This window comes from Dipodomys merriami, unplaced genomic scaffold (assembly GCF_024711535.1).
Source record: "Dipodomys merriami isolate MVZ:Mamm:240054 unplaced genomic scaffold, mDipMer1.0.p SCAF_14, whole genome shotgun sequence".
Lineage (NCBI taxonomy): Eukaryota > Metazoa > Chordata > Mammalia > Rodentia > Heteromyidae > Dipodomys > Dipodomys merriami.
In genome coordinates this window covers 2,539,507-2,557,888 of record NW_027202715.1, presented here as the reverse complement: position 1 = coordinate 2,557,888, position 18,382 = coordinate 2,539,507, and the positions used below count along the sequence as shown (strand labels likewise).

Below are 18,382 nucleotides of genomic sequence, written 5' to 3'. Positions count from 1 at the left end.
CTGGTGACTCTGGCCTGCACTCCTAGCTACTCAAAAGACAGAAATCTGAGGATCACGGTTTGCAGGCAGCCAGGCAGGAAAGTCTGTGAGACTTTTAAAAACCCAGAGGAGCTATGGCTCAAGTGGCAGAATGCCAGCCTTGAGCCAAAAAGCTCAGGAACAGTATCTAAGTCCTGAGTTCAAGCCCTAGTAATGGCACTGGCATGTGCACACACAATTACCTTTTATTGTATACTTTCTGTGTTAAGATCCTCAAGATTGACTATCAGGTAAGAAAAATTACTAGACATTTAGTAATTTCTATGCCTTTTCAATCTGTATAACTGGCATCAGGCTTCACAGATTATCCTTTCCTTTACTGTTCTGAGTTAGGGATAGCCAAAAGAAGAACTCAGATGAGATTTTCAAAGCAGATATGAGCCAGAGGCTTATTCTCTGCAGGCTGGTAGGGAGGCCTATACAGAGGTGCCTGCAGATACCAGCCACGCCTGCCCTCCTGCGCCCTGGGTCCGGCTCTTTCTCTATTACTTCTGTTGGCAAACAGAGAACCTAGGCCTATGAACCTCCTGAAGATCTCCTGTCCACTATGGATATTTGCTATTTATTTTTTTACTAATTATATTAAATTGACAAAAATTGTATATATTTATCATAAACGTATTGAAGTGCACAATGTATGGACTAGTTAAATGGAGCTAAATGGATTGCCTCAGACACTCATGTTGCTGTGATGAGAACACAAGTCTATTGTCTTAGCAATTACTAAGACTACAATACATTGTTATTAAATAGAGTCACCATGCTGTAGACAAGATCACTTAGAATTCCTTTCCTAATTTTTTGTTCTTTGACTTGACATTTTTGCAACCTCTCATGCATCACTGAAATGTAAAATAATGACAAAATTAAAAATTCACTTCTTCAGTGACACTAGCTCTATTTCTGTGCTCAACATCCACATGTGGTAAATAGCTACTATACCAGACAGTGCAGAAATAGAACATCTTTAGCATCCTAGAAAGTTTTTCTTTGGTGCTTGGGTTGAACCCAGGGTTTTGAACCAGAAAGTTCTATCTGACAAGACTGAAGAATTTATCTACAAATGAAATATACAGTCCTAGCATAAATAATGGGTGTGCAAGCCTTCCAGATTCCCTGGTGAACTCTGATTTGTGCTCTGTGTTGCTGCTTCAAAATTACTTCTCTTTGATCCTCCCAGCATTCCTTTCTGCTTCATCTACTTCTTCCTCTGGTCTTCTTCCTACAAGTAATCTCTTATTCCATAATATTTATGAGGTTGGTTTTCCAAAAACAAACCCTAAATAATACAAACAGTATTTATGACATGAACTATTTGCATAAATAGAAAATTGATGTATTCACATTTGCTTATGAATTCACAGACTATCCTGGTGGAGATGTAAGAAACTAAGGACAGTTTGCTGATACAGAAGAGAAAAGGGTATCTGGGGAACAGGGATAAGAAGATGATTTTTATGCAAAATTTCTTTAGACTTTTGGAATTGAACCTTATGAATGTATTATCTATTCTGAGTAATAACAAAATACTGTGCAATTACAATACCTTCTAACAGAAACAAAAAATAGAAAGAGACAAATCACAAGAGATCTCACAGATTGTAATTTCAGACATTGCTGGGTAACAGTTTCTCTCTGATTATGTATCAAGAGAGCCCTGGTAGTTTTCATGCTTTGTCAATTTTTCTTCACAAGAGAATATAGTTACAAGGGATCATCAGACTGAAGAACAATAATCTTGAACCAATGGCTCTAAAGAAACCTGACTACATATGTGGAGATGAAATTAAAGGAAGAAGGAAAATAAATCTGATGATTACTTATGCCTCACTAAAAAGGAATTAGATGTTTACTAATGTTTTTATAGATGCCATCAATTACAGGATTATTAAGGTGCATATAGGCAGGGGAAAGCCAGGTACAGTAGTTTCTCTTGTAATCTCAGCTACTTGGGAAGAGACGGGGAGGATTGGGGTTTGAGGCATCTGGGCAAAGTTAGTAATGAGACCCTATCTGAAAAACAAACTAAAAGCAAAAAAATTGGGGCATGGTTCAAGTGATAGAGTACATGTCTGGTAAGCACAAAGCCTTCAGTTCAAATCTCAGTATTGTAAGACATACAAACACACTGGGTGGTGAATATTTCACAACCACAAACGTGATTCAGGAAGGATATGGACTATTTGCATCCCTAATAATGCAATTATTATTGTTGTTGTCTGGTTTGCCCATTTAATCTGTTTTCAAATCATTTCATTAAGAGAGGCAACATCTCCAATTATCTCTGCAAAAATAGGAAACAGGTACCATCAAAATAGTTCTCTTTATACATACAAAAGAATATCCTCCAGCTGGGTGCTGGTGGCTCACTCCTGTAATCCTAGCTTATTTAGAAGGCTGAGACCTGAGCATCATGGTTTGAAGCCAGCCAGGGTAGGAAAGTCCATGAAACTTTGTGTGTGTGTGTGGTGTGTGGTGTGTGGTGTGTGGTGTGTGTGTGTGTGTGTGTGTGTGTGTGTGTGTGTGTGTGTGTGTGTGTGTGTGTGCGCGCGCGCGCACGCCAGCCCCAGTCCTGCTGCTTAAACACAGGACCTAAGTGCAGTCCCTGAGCTTTTGTACTAGAGGCTAATGCTCTACTACTTTGAGTCTTAGTGCCATTTACACCTCTTTAATTGGAGGTAAGAGTCTCATGAACTTTCCTGCGTGGGCTGGCTCTGAACCATGATCCTCAGATCTCAGCCTCCTGAGTAACTAGTAACTAGTAACTAGTAACTCCTGAGTAATCTCATGGCTGAGATTCTTTCTTATCTCCAATTAACCACCAAAAAAGCTGGAAGTAGAGCTGTGGCTTACACTTATGCCACAGGTTGGCAGTTGGCACATGAGTACTAACCTTGACCAAAAAAAGCCCTGGGACAGCATCCAGACCCTGAGTTCAGGCCTCAGGACTGGCATTGGAAAAAAGGTATCCTTTGGTGATAATAGAGTATTATCTACATAGTTAATGTTATAGATAACATTAGATACCTATAGTTACTGCAACATGAACAGGGATGAAAGGCTTTTTGTGCTGCTTTCTATACTCCTCCCTCCATTACACATTTAGGTTAAATTATGAAATCACCTAATTGAGAAAATAGTCACTCCTCTCATCTCAGAGCAGTTAGAGAGGAACCCAGCTATGTATACCTATGGCTACTAAAAGAATGCAATGGAGGTTACAATTAGTCTTACTGTTACAACACATCCATTTCTTCCAATTTGGGATACATGTCTTCATGGGTCAACTTAAGAGTTAGGTACAGGGCTGCCAACACTTAATGAGCCACAGGCTCAGTACAGTACCCCAGCCACAGTACCTTACAGGATGCCAATCCCACATAAACATGGAATGTGGCTAAAATAAACCCAACATGAATGACCCTTCTATCCTCAGTGCCTGGTGTGTGTGCATATGTGTGTGCGTGTGTGTGTGTGTAAAACTATAATTGACACACATTAATAGAGTACTTTTAGTTTCATTAGTTCCAAAGTTCCCTCACACAGAGAAAAGAACACATAAGAGAAATGAAAGTCAGTGTGGTTAAGGAAAGAATAGAACATTGTGTGTCAAAAAAATTAAAGCTGGGCTGAGAAGGTGGCTCAGTGGTAGAGCGCTTGCCTTGCATGCATGAGGCCCTGGGTTCGATTCCTCAGCACCACATAAGTAAAAAGAAAAACAAAGCTGGAAATGGCGCTGTGGCTCAAGTGGTAGAGCGCTAGCCTTGAGCTGAAGAGCTGAGGGGCAGCGCCCAGGCCCAGAGTTCAGGCCCTACGACCAGACCTCTGCCCCCCCCCCCGCCCCCGGGAAAGTTATTCTTCATGAACTACTTATTTTACCTTTTATTAGACAAAGTACATTTGTCCCAGCTGCCCCAGGTACATATAAAGCCCTAGTGTCATTCCTCATTATCTGATGCCCAGAGATTCTGTGTTGCCTTCTATTCCTTTCCTCCATTTAGTTTTGCGGCAAAGAGCTACAGTGCAGGAGGAACCTGCTTACTCATGGGCAAAGAGTGCATCTCTTGTAAATGCAGAAACCCAAATAGCTCTTTTACTGTACTTGGCAGAAAAGACTGGTGGTGCCTTGATGCTAGCGATGTCTTTCTCAAGCAGTGTCAGGAAGAAAATCCAATGCAAACAATATGCATTTTATATAAAGAAGATTTTCCTTACTAAAAGATTTTCCTTACTACATTTTAAATGTTGAAGAAGATAGAATGTCTATCACCAAGAAAAAAAATAACTTGTTAAGGATGCAGGGGTAAAGGAACCCCTCAACTTCATGAAGGAAAAGGTAACTTAGTCCAGCATTAGGCTAATCAGTATAGATGTTCTTCAAACAACTGATTTATTTATTTTATTTTTTTTTGTTTTTCCATATATATTTTTTATTATAAAAATACTGTACAGGGGTTACAGTTACATGAGTAGGGTAATGAGTACATTTCCTATCAAGCAATGTTACCTTCTCCTTTGTTTTTCTCCTACCCTCCCTTCCCGTCCTATCTCCCCACCTCCTCTTCTTCCTCCTCCCCCACTTCCCCCCCCCACAGAAATTGTAAAGTTCATTTTCAACATACTGTTCTTGGGCATCTCATTGTTCCAATGGGTCAACCTGTATCCTTATTTAAGCATTTCAAACAACTGATTGTGTGTGTGTGTGTGTGTGTGTGTGTGTGTGTGTGTGTGTGTGTGTGTGTGTGTGTGTGTGTGTGTATGCCGGTAACTGGGGCTTGAACTCAGAGCCTTGCACTCTTGCTTGGCTCTTTTGCTCAAGGCAAATGCTCTGCCACTTCAAACACACTTTCACTTCTGGCTTTTGGTGCTTGACTGGAGATAAGAATCTTATAGACTTTTCTGCCTGGGGCTGGCTTCAAACCACAATCCTCAAATCTCAACTGCCTGAGTTGATAGTATTATAGGTATGAGCCCTAGTGCCCTGCTAGATGAATTCCTAAAAGCAGGATTGAAGAGAGCTCCTAGGAGGCAGATGGAGAGATTAGTAGTGGAGGGTAATTCACAGTAGCAGTAAATGACAATAAATAACAAAGGCAAAGAGAAAAACAACTTATTGAGACACAATTCAAGCTCTTTTAGAGGGCTACTGAGCATCAATACTTGACAGAGCCAAACTGGACCTGCGATGAAAAGAAAAATCAGCAGTACTGTCTATTGAAATTTTTAAATATTTTTCTCATCAAGTATTTTTGCCTTAATCTTGTTTTTAATCAATAGTACATTAAAATATTCATTCATCTTAGTTACTGAATTTTTTGGCACCTCTTAAAATTTGAACCTGAGGCGAGAACTCATTTTTATTTACCTAAGAGCATCAAAAGTTTCTAAGGATTACTATATAGGTGGTCCCCAGCTTCAGATTGTGATTTTACAGTGGTAAGAAAGCAAAAAGAATTCTAATCTTGAGTGTGATCTGTTCCTAGGCTAGGAATTCATAGCACAATCCTCTTGTACCACTGGCATCAGCAGTGAGCCGCAGCTCCCAGCCAGCCCTGCAATCTTAAGGATAAACAACCAAAATTCTGCAGCACACAGTACTGTTAGAAGTTCTGACTGTATTTTGTGTTTCTGCATTCCTCATGCTAATGTATGCCTCTATGTGTGTATATGAAACAGTCAATATTTCATTATAAAGGATGCTTTGTTTAGGTAATTTTGTCTAACCATATAATGTACCTATATCCTGGGCACATTTCAAGTAGACTAGACTAAGCTGTGCTATTCAGTAGGTTAGGTGTATTTAATGGATATCCTGGTCACAGTATTTTCTACTTATAATGATCTATGAACACCACTGCAAGCCAAATAATACCTGTACAATAAATGACTTTCAGGATGTTGAATTTCTGTCATCATCCTTTTGCCCCCTCCCCCCAAGGTAAACTATCAGTGTTTAAGAGAACAGAAAAGCCTATAATTTATTTTAAAAAGATTTTCCTGTGTTATTTTAATGTTGATGAAAAGACTGTATGGAGGGAAGAAACGTCAGTTAGGCAGGACGTTCATAGTTTCAACAGAGACACTGCTGGATAAATAAGCACTACAGTATCCAGGTAGATATCCAGGTAGTCTAACTAGTCTAACAGAGACTAATTATATATAAAGCTTTTGGTGCTCTCCAAAAACTGTGTGACTTTATCAAGACTACTTTTTTTTTTTTTTTACCTCTTTTTGGGGGCCGTACATGATATGTTATGTCATTAATGACCAGCTTAAAGTCATCGAGGAGGAGGAGATCTATCCCCGTGGAGGCAGCAACACGAACGCCATCTGTGAACATTTTAAATGAAACTGGTCACAAGTTTATACTCATAAATGGGCAGGAAAAGTGAACTGTCAACACACATTTAAAAAATTACCTCTTCCTTTTTAAAAAAAAAAAAACTCTTCTTTTTTTATGTTCTGATGTTTTCCTCATCTTCTGTTCTGTGCTAAACAAAGTTTACATCTGATACCTTTGTGTTTAGGCCAAACCTGAAGATATAACCAGAAGCTTTTCCTAAAACTGCACGAGCAAGTGAAATAATTACCCATACATCTACAGGCATCAGCTGGGACTTGTAGAGCCATATGGACTTCTTACAATCATTTATGATGGAACCCTAGTGCCTTCTAATGCACAAAGCCTTCTAGCATAGTCGCCGATGATTAATTCAGCAAGGACGGATACTAGGATGAGCAAAGGATACCACGTTGGTTTACTAATGGTACTACTTGGAGAGGTCAAGGTACTTAAAGCTTAGAAATAAAAACTAACATATGCAATGTGGTTAACTGTTAATGGTAAATCCAGATAAAGGATAAGTGAGTGCTTGCTGCAGCAGTCTTTCATATCTATGTAAGTTTGAAAAATTTCCAAGTAAAAGGGAAAAAAAAATTAAGGCACTTAAAAATAAACAGATGTTCTATCAAATAGGAATGTTTTAGTGCTGTGTTTTATGTTTTTCAAATGAAATATTCTATTTTGATACACATTTATGTGATAAACATAAGATCATAAGATCATAAACATAAGATAAACATAAGAAGAGAAACTCTAGTATTTTATATCTCTGGAGACAAAGGCTCAACTATTGGAAAAGTTTATTCTACACTAAGATAATGATAGAAGGTCTCAGTAACATAAAATGTGATTGTCTACTTGGCCTTGCCCTGGCATGATCTGTGAGTTGCTGGGGAATGGGACTCTCTGAGCACAGACATTTACTAAAACTGAGCAGATATATCCTGAAACTCATAGGAGGGTGGGGATGGAGAATCACACTCTTCTTGTACTACTCTCTTGTACTTGCTAGGCCAAAAAAGTGCCGTAACTTAACAGGATCATAGCTTTTTGCAATGAGCATTTCATATGTCTAGAAATGGTTTGGGGGGGAAATGAGAAGTGAGAATTAAAAATGAGGGTGACTAACTGTACCTGGAGAATAGATTGCCACTCTGTCAATTCCTCGATCCTCTTCCTGCAGTTGTCGTAAAAATACACCAACAGAGTCAGAGATAGGTTTGAGAGTGAATTGGCAACGTTCACGCCGAGATGGTAGCCGCACAGATATCACTGGTAACCCATTTTGATAAACCACTGTCACATCTGCATGAAAAAGACCCACAAGTATATGATCATTGGATTTAGTATGTTAAAGATACATTTGTATTACTATTCTTTTTTTTTTTTTTTTTGGGTCCGGTCATGGGGCCTGAACTCTGGGCCTGGGCGCTGTCCCTCAGCTCTTCAGCTCAAGGCTAGCGCTCTACCACTTGAGCCACAGCGCCACTTCCAGCTTTTTTCTTTTTGCTTATGTGGTGCTGAGGAAGTGAACCCAGGGCCTCATGCATGCAAGGCAAGCGCTCTACCACTGAGCCACCTTCCCAGCCCCTGTATTATTATTCTTATATGGGGACCTATTGTTATTATTTGTGTGGGTTAAATATTTCCTGGAATTGGTAATACAAATCCACTTTCATTTGGTAAGATTCTTTTATGCAGTCAAAAACTGCTGGGACAGATGCCACAGATGTAGGATGTGGCTTTTGGGATCAAGCTTTAGAGAGTACCCCGGGAGAGACAGCTTCCTAAAATATATTCATAGCTAAGACTTGTACTCAAGAGCAATCAACCCATATTAATCATGAAGTATTATATTCAGGCTGCCTGATAAATAATCTTACTGTGACTACTTATTATTCATGTCAGATACAACCCAAACAAATTCCTTTTATGTCTCTTTGAACATCTTCAGGAACTTAGCTAGATAAAAACCAAAGCTCAATTTTTGGATTTTTAGTACAAAAAGCTATGCAGGGAATTTTGTAAGCTACTTAGTTGAAGGGATCTTCTATACAATCCAGCACTGAATTCCTTATTTCCTTACTTAGTAGGTTTGATTCATAGAGCCTTTCTTAGTCAGCAAAATCAATGTTATAAGAACCTCTTTCATAGTAATTTTTTTAAATCTTTTTTTTAAATTGTGAAAATATTGTACATTGGGGTTACAATTTACATGGGCAAGAAAATGAGTACATTTCTTATCGAGCAGTGTAACCTCCTCCTTTGTTTCCCCTTCCCATCCTCTCCCTAAAATCTTGTTGTTGTTGTTGCCTGAACCCTGGGCTGGGTGCTGTCCCTGAGTTCTTCAGTTCCAGGCTAGCGCTCTACCACTTGAGACACAGGGCCTCTTCCGGCTTTTTCTGCTTATGTGGTATGGAGGAATCAAACCCAGGGCCTCATGCATGCAAGGCAAGCACTACCACTGAGCCAGCTTCCCAGCCCTCATAATAATTTTTAAACGACATTTTAAACCAGATATTTTCATATAAGCAACTAAGGAGGAAAGACGAAAACAAATTTTAAGAGTCAAGTTTGGGATTGAATTCTGGCTCCTGACCTTTGTGCATTTATGCATTTTCTCTAAGCCTTTTTTTTTTTTTTAAATATAGAAAGTGAGTCTAATCCTGAATTCACAGTGCTGTTGTGAATGAAATAAACACACTGAGAAATAAGTGATAGGGGCTGGGAAGGTGGCTCAGTGGTAGAGTGCTTGCCTTTGCATGCATGAGGCCCTGGGTTCGATTCCTTAGCACCACATAAGCAAAAAGAAAAAAGCCAGAAGTGGTGCTGTGGCCTTGAGCTGAAGAGCTGAGGGACAGCGCCCAGGCCCAGAGTTCAGGCCCCACAACTGGACCCAAAAAAATAAAAGAAAAAAAAATAATACTTTCTCTTAAGAATTAGTTCTGAACAAATCATGTTAAGTGAGGTAAGCCAAGTTCAGACAAATTGCCCATGTTTTCTCTCATGTACAGAATCTAGATCTAAAATACAAGGACATAATAAATACAGATCTCTAGGCATTCACAGACACGAAGACCAAAGGAAGATACTCTTAGGAGAGGAACAGAAAGTCACAATGCTTATGTGTATCTAATCATACAGAATATTTATTGAAATGAACTCCAGGAAATGAAAACAAGTTTTGTTTTTTTTGCTATTTTTGTTTTCTTTCCTTTTGTTTCTGTATGTTCATTTATATTTGGGAGTGTAAGGGGAGGCATAGATATGGAGGGACGACAGGTGAACAAATATAGCAGTGGTACTCACTGGACACTATGCTGAAAATGAACCATTCAACTTGTGGGTGGGATGAGAGGGAAAAACTGGGAGAGAGTAAGATCAAGGGTGACACTGTCTGAAAAGAAATGTATTCATTATCTGACTTATGTAACTGTAACCCCTCTGAACATCAACTTTATAATATTTTTTTTAAAGAATCAATTCTGAGTTCAAACTCCAGTACCACCAAAAAATAAAAAAGGCCTGGTATGGTGGATGACACCTGTAATCTCAAGTAATCAGGAATTGGATATTGGAGGACTGCAGTTTGATGCTAGATAAGGCAAAAATAATGGAGATCCTCTCTTAATCAATAATGGAGACATGGCACAATGTGTCTGTTATCCTAGCTATGTGTGGGAGTGGGAGCCATAGGTGGGAGTATGGGGTCTCAAGCCAGTTCTGGGGGGAAAATGTGAAAGAGCCTGACTGAAAATAACTAAATGAAAAAGGGCTACGGGTGTAGTTCAAGAAGTAGAGTGCCTATTAGCAAGTGTGAGGCCCTTGTATGGCACTAGTACTGCACCTTCACCCCCCAATAAAAAAGTTCAGCTCTGTAAGTTACACTTGTTTCTTTTTTATACCTTCTATTCTCTTCACATCATGTATGTTTTCCTGGCAGACAATAAAGGTCCCTGTAATAAGAGCTATTTAAATATTTTTGGGGGTTAATTTCATCCCCTCTGTCATTTCTAGGCAGGGTTGCTTTTGATTGTTATACATTTCAATTTGCATTGCTGAGTGCTGTATTTTGTTGTATAAAGTACTTTCTAAGTTATTTGATCCTTTCAAGTGTTTAAAATTCTTTCAAGAGAGAGGTAGAAAATCCTTTGTTCCAGGACAAGGTTGGCTCCACTTCTGAGGTACAGTTAGTTCTTCTGGGCATCTGTACTGAATGTCCAGGTCTTCAGTGATGTCTCTTTACTAGCTGAAAGAAGGGAAATGATGACTGTCCCTGTGTGAACACCTAGATTTATTCACTTTATAGTTCTGAGGAATTAGTTTCTTAGCATGTTTTTCTAGCCTGGTTTTGAGTTTTAGAACTACCTAAAACCTCATGGAATTCCTATGAAGATTTCTGAAATTCTCTTCATAGCACCCTCCTCTTTGGACCATTATCCCACAAATGTTATCTACCTTGTTCACAAACTTTGATCCCTATTCCTTCATTTCAATTCTTCTACAGTGCTTTCTTTTCCTTGAGCTTTGGTAGCTGCCTCAGGCTATAGGCTCAGGCAACAGAGGGGTTGCTCCCTTTTCTCTGGCACCACAGGATTGTGCTGCTATTGTCCAATGTCAGATGTTTTGTCTGTGCTCTATGTTGTTTATAGCAGAACAAAAATTTCCAGAGCCTGCTTCATGGACACATGACTTAAATTTCTACATAAAAATTAAAAGAAATCTAAGTCGAAACTTCCATTGCCTTGTTCTTTGCAAAGGTACATAGTCTATGCTTGTGGCCTCTTTCCTCCCCTCCCCTGCCTTTCCTCCCTCCCTCTCCCTTCCTCCCCCCCTCTTTTTATTTAGTAGTACAGAGCCTTGTGCTTGCTCTACCCCAGAGCCATGCCTTCAGTCAGTTTTTCACAAGTTACTTTTAGGATAGAGTCTCACTTCCTGCCTTCCAGTGGTTGCTGGGATATTAAGTGTGTGCTACTTCACCCAACTTTACTCTGTGGAAATGGAATTTTGAAGACTTTTCAGCATGGGCTGACCTGGAATTGCAATCTTCCTTATCTTGTCTATCCAGGTCCATACCACTGTGTCCAGCTATGAGTCAGTTGAGAAGGGAGTCTTGAAAACTTTTCTAGACAGGAGACCTTGAATTACCATCCTCCTGTTCTCAGCCTCCCAAATAGCTGTAATTACAGGAATGAGCCACCAGCTAGACTATGCTTGCTTACTTGTTCTCTCTCTCTCTCTCTCAAACTTGGGTTTAAACTCAGGTTCTCATACTTGCTTGACCTGCTTGCTCAGCTGGTGCTCCACCACTTGAACCACATTTCCAACCTTGCTTTTCACTAGTTATTGTGGAGACAGTGCCTCATGAACTTTACTGTTTAGAATGACCTCAAACATCCTCCAGATGTTAGCCTCCAGAGTAGCTAGTATTATAGGTCTGAGCTAATGGTGCTTTTGAGGAAAAACAGGTCAAAAATCATAAAATGAATTTAACATAGAATATATTATCTAAAATTTGTAACATCTGAAAATAATTAAAAATTTACTACTTTTCTGAAAGAATCATTAGCAATTCAGAGCTTCTCTATGTGAAGGTTTCTATTTCTTCTATGGACAGGAATGTTGATGAGACCATAAAATTAGGTGATTAATTTATTCACCTGGCATTTTTACCCCAATTATATTCTTACATGAAAAAGACTAACCATAGATCTCAAGTAAACTTGAATTTAAATGAGATAGGAAATAGTGAGAATTAAATACATAATAATATTTTACTAATGATCTCATTAAAACATCATAAATGCCTACAGGTTACTGTTTTATAATAACTGAGACAAAGTCAACAGAGAAATTTAGGTCTTTGTACTTAGTTGAACGTTTTCCTTTAAAAGACATGAAGCCTTTCAAAGGAATTAAATAGGAAAGTTTTGAGCAACTCTGCATGGAATAATACATTTAGGAGCTGACAAATATGATAGTACTACTTTTGAAATAAACACACAGGTTTTCCCACACACTAGATTGTAATGTAAATGTTGGTTTTCAATCAACGAAGAATACCAAAGTTCCTCAAGTTTAGCAATACATAAAACAAGAAGATGTGGAGGACAACAGTCACATGGCATTTACAATGACCCTTCTCAGCCACTCTTTTCCAGAAATAAATATTCTCTTAAAGTATAAATGGTAATGGTATCAAGTAGTTCTTTGATTGGAGTTTTAAATCTTCTGCTTTTAGTTCCATATCAATAAAATAAGAATTAAGAGAGTCTGGGGGAAGATGGCAGAGGAGAGGCTGGGGCTAAACAAACTCTCATGTAGACACCAGTTTTAGTGTTCCAGTGAAAAGTCCAAGGTTAGAGAGTCACACCAAGTGTGTCATCATAGTACACAGAGTTTAGCCAGAGAGGAAAAATGCAGGCAGACAGATTTGAGCACTCCGGGGTCTGTGGCAGCAGTGGAAATATCAACAAAGAGAGCACAGGACAAAGGTGCTAGAGGCAATGTGCGAGAGGATTCTACTCACTACCAGCAAGAACTGACCACAGTCAAGAGACCGTGGATGGCTCGGAAACCAAGGGAAGGCTTGAGTACCGGGCAAGACTTCCTCACTCCTTCTCACAGAGTAGCAGAGGGAAGGTAGCCCCTCCCCCACCACTGGAGGAGAACTCCATCTTTGATACTGACAAAGACTGGGTCAGATCAGCTAGCACATTACTCAGACCTTGGAAGAAGACAATAGGAGTCATTCAGCCATTCAGCTCCTGCAGGGCTCAGCTCCACTCTGGGGAAAGTTGCCCTTCCCAGGCAGAGAGAGCTCCTGCCCAAAGAGGAGTGACTTTCTTCACTGGGTAAACAAAGCCAGAAGCTGCCCCTTCCCACTGCAGTCTAGGCAGCAGACTCAGCAGCAGGAGGGGTAAAAGAAAAAAAAAAGACACTCAGTAAACATAAATCCTGAGAATGGCTCGAGGCTGGGCTGTCTCAGGAGCTAGTCCCTCAGGGAAAAGCTACTGATCGATGAAAGAAAGGCCTCAACTCTACCCACAACCTAGCCCCATCACAGCATCTCCAAGCTAGAGGAAACAATCTCCCTCTTTTGTGATACTCAAAGCAGATAGCCCCCTACTGAACTAGCCTGGGAGAAGGGTCATAAAGTTCCTGGTAAGGCAGAGCTTCATTCTGCCTGCTCAAACAAACTGATTTAAGAAACCAGTCAAATTATATCAACATCAAGGAAAAAAACAAAACTGTTTAAATAGGGTTACAGGTGGACCCATTACAACAATGAGATGTACAAGACGTTATGTCGGAAAAACTAACTTTACAACTTTGGCGGGGTGGAGGGGTGGAGAGGTGGAGAGGGGAAGGGATGGTATGGAGAAACAAAGGAGGAGGCAACAATGCTTGATAAGAAATGTACTCACTATGTTGCCCATGTAATTGTAACTCCTCTGTACAGTATTCTCACAATAAAAAAAATTAAAAAAAAAATTAAAAAAACCCCTTATTTGGCTTTCTTCAAGTCAGCTTACATCCTGTTAGTCACATGGCTGCACCAAGCTGCAAGGAATTCTGGGAACTGTAGTCTTTGATTGGAACCATATGCCTAACAAAATTGTTACTATGGAGGAAGAAGAGTGGACAAGTGGTTTTGCCAAGAAAGGCAAGAGGACACAGTGATAGTTTTCAACAAATTGAGTTGACACAGAGGACAGACTAACCCAAAATATGATGTGTGTGCTGTGAGTTGCTCTATCTGGCAGGAAGGCTCAAGGTCCATTCTGAGGGACAAAGGGGAAGGAGTAATGGAGTCTGCTGGATAGTGTGATATTAGATCCGTGTGGAGAGGGTGATAGAACTGACCTGTGTTTGAGCTCTTAACACTTAATATGTGAACTGTGTTGGGCCTCAGTTTCATATGAAATGAAATGGGAATGGAATCACTGACCTGAGAGCCGTTATGAGGAGTCAATGAAACAATATTTGTCAGCAACCAAGCTTGGAGCTTGGTATACGGTGGGTTATGATGTCCACTTGGTCAGCTATTGATGTTCATAGCAGTACCTCACAATCTTACAGACACACAAACATGATTCATATTCTATTGCCGGGCCTTTCAGAGCTGAGACCTCCTTTGAGAAATGGTGGGATGATTTGGCTCTTATATCTGTTATCTTGCTATAATTTTTTCTTTTTCTTTTTCTTTTTTTTTTTTGGGGGGGGGTCCGGTCATGGGGCCTGAACTCTGAGCTTGGGCACTGTCCCTCAGCTCTTCAGCTCAAGGCTAGCACGCTACCACTTGAGCCATAGCACCACTTCTTGCTTTTTTTTCTGCTTATGTACTGCTGAGGAATCGAACCCAGGGCCTCATGCATGCAAGGCAAGCGCTCTACCACTGAGCCACCTTCTCAGCCCCTCCTGCTATAATTTTTGTCTTTGTAAATTCATTAAGAATTCATTTTGATGAATCCCAAATGCATGCACCATGAAAAACAATTAGCATTAATAGTGTAAAAGAAGGCGATCAATAAATAGATTGATTTTTAAACTGTAAAAAAATTGTTTTCCATTTTTCATCATTTTTATTTTAGGTGTGTGTGTGTGTGTGTGTGTGTGTGTGTGTGTGTGTGTGTGTGTGTGTGTGTGTGTTTAATTCTCTTTTACTCTTTTCCCTTTTGGTCCTTTTTGTTGTTGTTGTGTTACTTAATTGCTGTTCTGTTTACCCCCAGATATATACCTGTTTTCGATTATTAGACATTATCCTTCATTGTGAGCATCCTTAATTCAGATATTGATTCACAAACTCTCAAGACTTAACTCCTTTAATTGAAGTATTAGTTCTTTAGACTTTTTTTGTCAGTAGTGGGGCTTGCACTCTGGGCTAGGAGCTGTCCCTGAGCTCTTCAGCTCAGGGCGAATGCTCTACCACTTGAGCCACAGTGCCACTTCTGGTTTTCTGGTGATTTATTGGAGACTCACAGACTTTCCTGCCCAGGTTGTTTTTGAACTGTGATCCTGAGATCTCAGCCTCCTGAGTAGCTAGGATTACAAGCATGAGCCACCAGCACCCAGCTTTATACTTATATAATTTTTAAGTACTTCATTTTTAATTTTTTTCTTTTTCTTTTTCCTTTTATCGCTCATCTTCTTTCCTTCTGTTTCCTCTCTTTGAATTTGTCTTGGTTTTATTCCCTCTCTCCTTTTCCCTCTCTACATTCCTCTAATCTTATTTTCTTCTCACAATTCTCCCTAGACCCATTAATTTCTGGTCTGTGACTCCTTCTTTGCTTTTCTTAGTCCATTGATCTGTAGTTGTTTGTTGTTGAACTAGACTGTATCTGTTGAACTAGATTGTATTGGTATTCATTTTGACTGCATCAAACAATCTGTGCAACTACAGGGCTCTGGTTGATGTTTGCCTTAAAGTAGTGTTCTAGTGTGGAATTGGTTTTGCTTTCATACCCAAATGGGCATAACAAGCCAAAGAAACACAAGAAAAATGGTAAGTCCAGGTATCTCAACTCCCACTCACGATAATCAGGCAACAGAGCAATTAATGAATAATCCAAAGGAGAGTTTCCAAAATGCTCTACAAACACTACTGGTAAAAATGCTGAATGAAAAGATTGAAAGCCTGCAAAGGTCTCTGTGTGAGAGTGAGAGGGAAATGCGTGTGTGGTGAGGGTAACCAAAGATTAATACAGGAATTTCACAAGCATGAGGAGGCTAATCAAAGATTAATAGAGGAATTGCATAAGAGGGATAAGAATAAATAAAGATTAATAGAGGCATTCATGGAATCCACAAACAGAAAGCTGGAGGAATCCATGGAGGCCACACAGGGAATGCTGAATGAAGTCCAACGTAAGGGAATCCAATGAAAATATACCAGTCATCTAAGGGATTTGAGAATGAACACTGAAAACCATATTAAGGAAGTAAAGAAGTCCATATAAGATCTAAAACAAAGCTCCAACAAATAATTTGAAGTCATCAAATCTGACCAATTACAAGAAAAGAAAATAAAAAATGAAGTAGAAAGCCTTGACAGTAGGTTAGACCATGCAGAAAATCGAATCTCTGGTATTGAAGACAGCCTAGACATTATAAAGACAAGTATTCAAGACAAATCTAAGATATATGACATTCAATATTTAGAAGACACCATCAGAAAGCCTGAAAATTTAAGGCTAATGGGTATAAAGGAGGGCCTAGAGACAGAAGTTAAAGGTCTAGGAAATTTAACAGGATCCTAGCAGAGAACTTCCCAAACTTGCAAAAAGATAGACCTATCCAGATACAAGAAGCTTTTAAAACCCCAAATAGACCAGACCAGAACAGGACATCCCACCATTGCATTGTAATCCACACAAGATCAATTTAGACCAAGGAAAGGATCCTTAAAACTGTCAGGGAGAAAAGATCAATCACCTATAAAGGGAAGCCAATCAGTAAAACTTCAGATTTCTCAGCAGAGACAATGAAAGCAAGAAGAGCCTGGAATGATGTATACCACATCCTAAGACAAACAACTATCAACCAAGAATACTGTACCCAGCTAAAATCTCCTTCATAATAGAAGGACAAATAAAAACCTTCCACAGCAAAGAAAAATTGAAACAATGTATCTCTACCAAACCAGCCCTACAAAAGATACTTAAAGATGTCCTACACATAGAAAACCAACAAGAGCACAATAAAGGCCAAGAAACAACCCCCAAACAGAGAATCCAAGAATCATAAGAAGAACCCAGTTGGTACAGGCCCCAAGAAAGTGAACCAAACATCTCTCAGTCCTAACTCTCAATATTAATGGACTTAACTCTCCAATTAAGCAATGTAGATTGTCTAGTTGGATCAAAAAGCAGGATCCTTCTATCTGCTGCTTTCAAGAGACACACCTTGCCCACAAAAACAAACATATTCTGAAAGTGAAAGGCTGAAATAAAATCTACAAGCAAACAGCTCCCATAAACATGTGGGAGTTGCAATCCCAAAATCAGATAAAATAGACTTCAAATTAAAATTAGTGAGAAGAGATAAAAGGGCACCACATACTAATTAAGGGATCTCTTCTTCAGGAGGATATTACAATTCTAAATATCTATTCACCAAACAACACAGCACCCAAATTTATCCAAAAAACACTACTTTCCCAAAATCTCACATAGATTCAAAGATATTAATTGTTGGGAACTTTAACATACCACTATCCGCACTGCATAGATCAACCTGGCAAAAACTCAACAGAGAAACCTTGGATCTAAACAACTGCATAGGTCAACTAAACTTAACAGACATCTACTGAATATTTCACCAAGCAGCATCAGAATACATGTTCTTCTCAGCAGCACACAGAACATTCTCAAAATAGACCACATTTTAGGTCACAAAGCAAATTTATCCAAATTCAGAAACATTGAAATTATGCCCTGCATTCTATCAGACCATAAGGGAATAAAATTAGAATTCAACACCGAAAGCCACCAAAGAAAATCCTGTAACAATTGGAGGCTGAACAACACACTGTTGAACCACCAGTGTGTCATGGAAGAGAGTAGAAAGGAAATCCAAATATTCATGATATTTAACAAAAACGAACACACAAATTACCAATTTCTCTAGGACACAGCAAAGGCAGTACTCAGAGGCAAGTTTATAGCATTGAGTTCTTACAAAACAAATTGGAGAGATCTGAAACCAACAATTTAATGAGACACCTGAAGCTCCTTGAAAAAGAACAAGCCAAACCTCAATCTAGTAGATAGAAACAAATAATTAAAATTAATCAGAATTACATGAATTAAAAAAAAGAGTCCAAAAAAATAATCAACAAAACAAAGAGTTGGTTTTTCAAAAAAATTAACAAAATTAACAGATCCTTAGCAAATCTTATCAGAAAAAGAAGAGAACACACCCAAATAAACTAAGAGATGAGAATGCAAACATCACCACAGAAACAACCAAGATTCAGAACATTATAAGGGAATATTTCTC

The 18,382-nt window shown here is 39.1% G+C and overlaps 1 protein-coding gene across 2 annotated transcripts in view; it reads right to left on the bottom strand.

Annotated features, from left to right (window-relative positions):
* Mcu (mitochondrial calcium uniporter) overlaps positions 1–18,382 on the bottom strand; it is a 193,712-nt gene that overhangs the window by 14,112 nt on the left and 161,218 nt on the right. For both annotated transcript variants that reach the window (XM_070020533.1, XM_070020532.1), the window contains exons 3-4: positions 7,517–7,687; positions 6,265–6,369 (exon numbers count right to left, since the gene is read on the bottom strand). In XM_070020533.1, the coding sequence (XP_069876634.1) occupies positions 6,265–6,369; positions 7,517–7,687 (276 nt within the window). The remainder of the gene's footprint in view (positions 1–6,264; positions 6,370–7,516; positions 7,688–18,382) is intronic.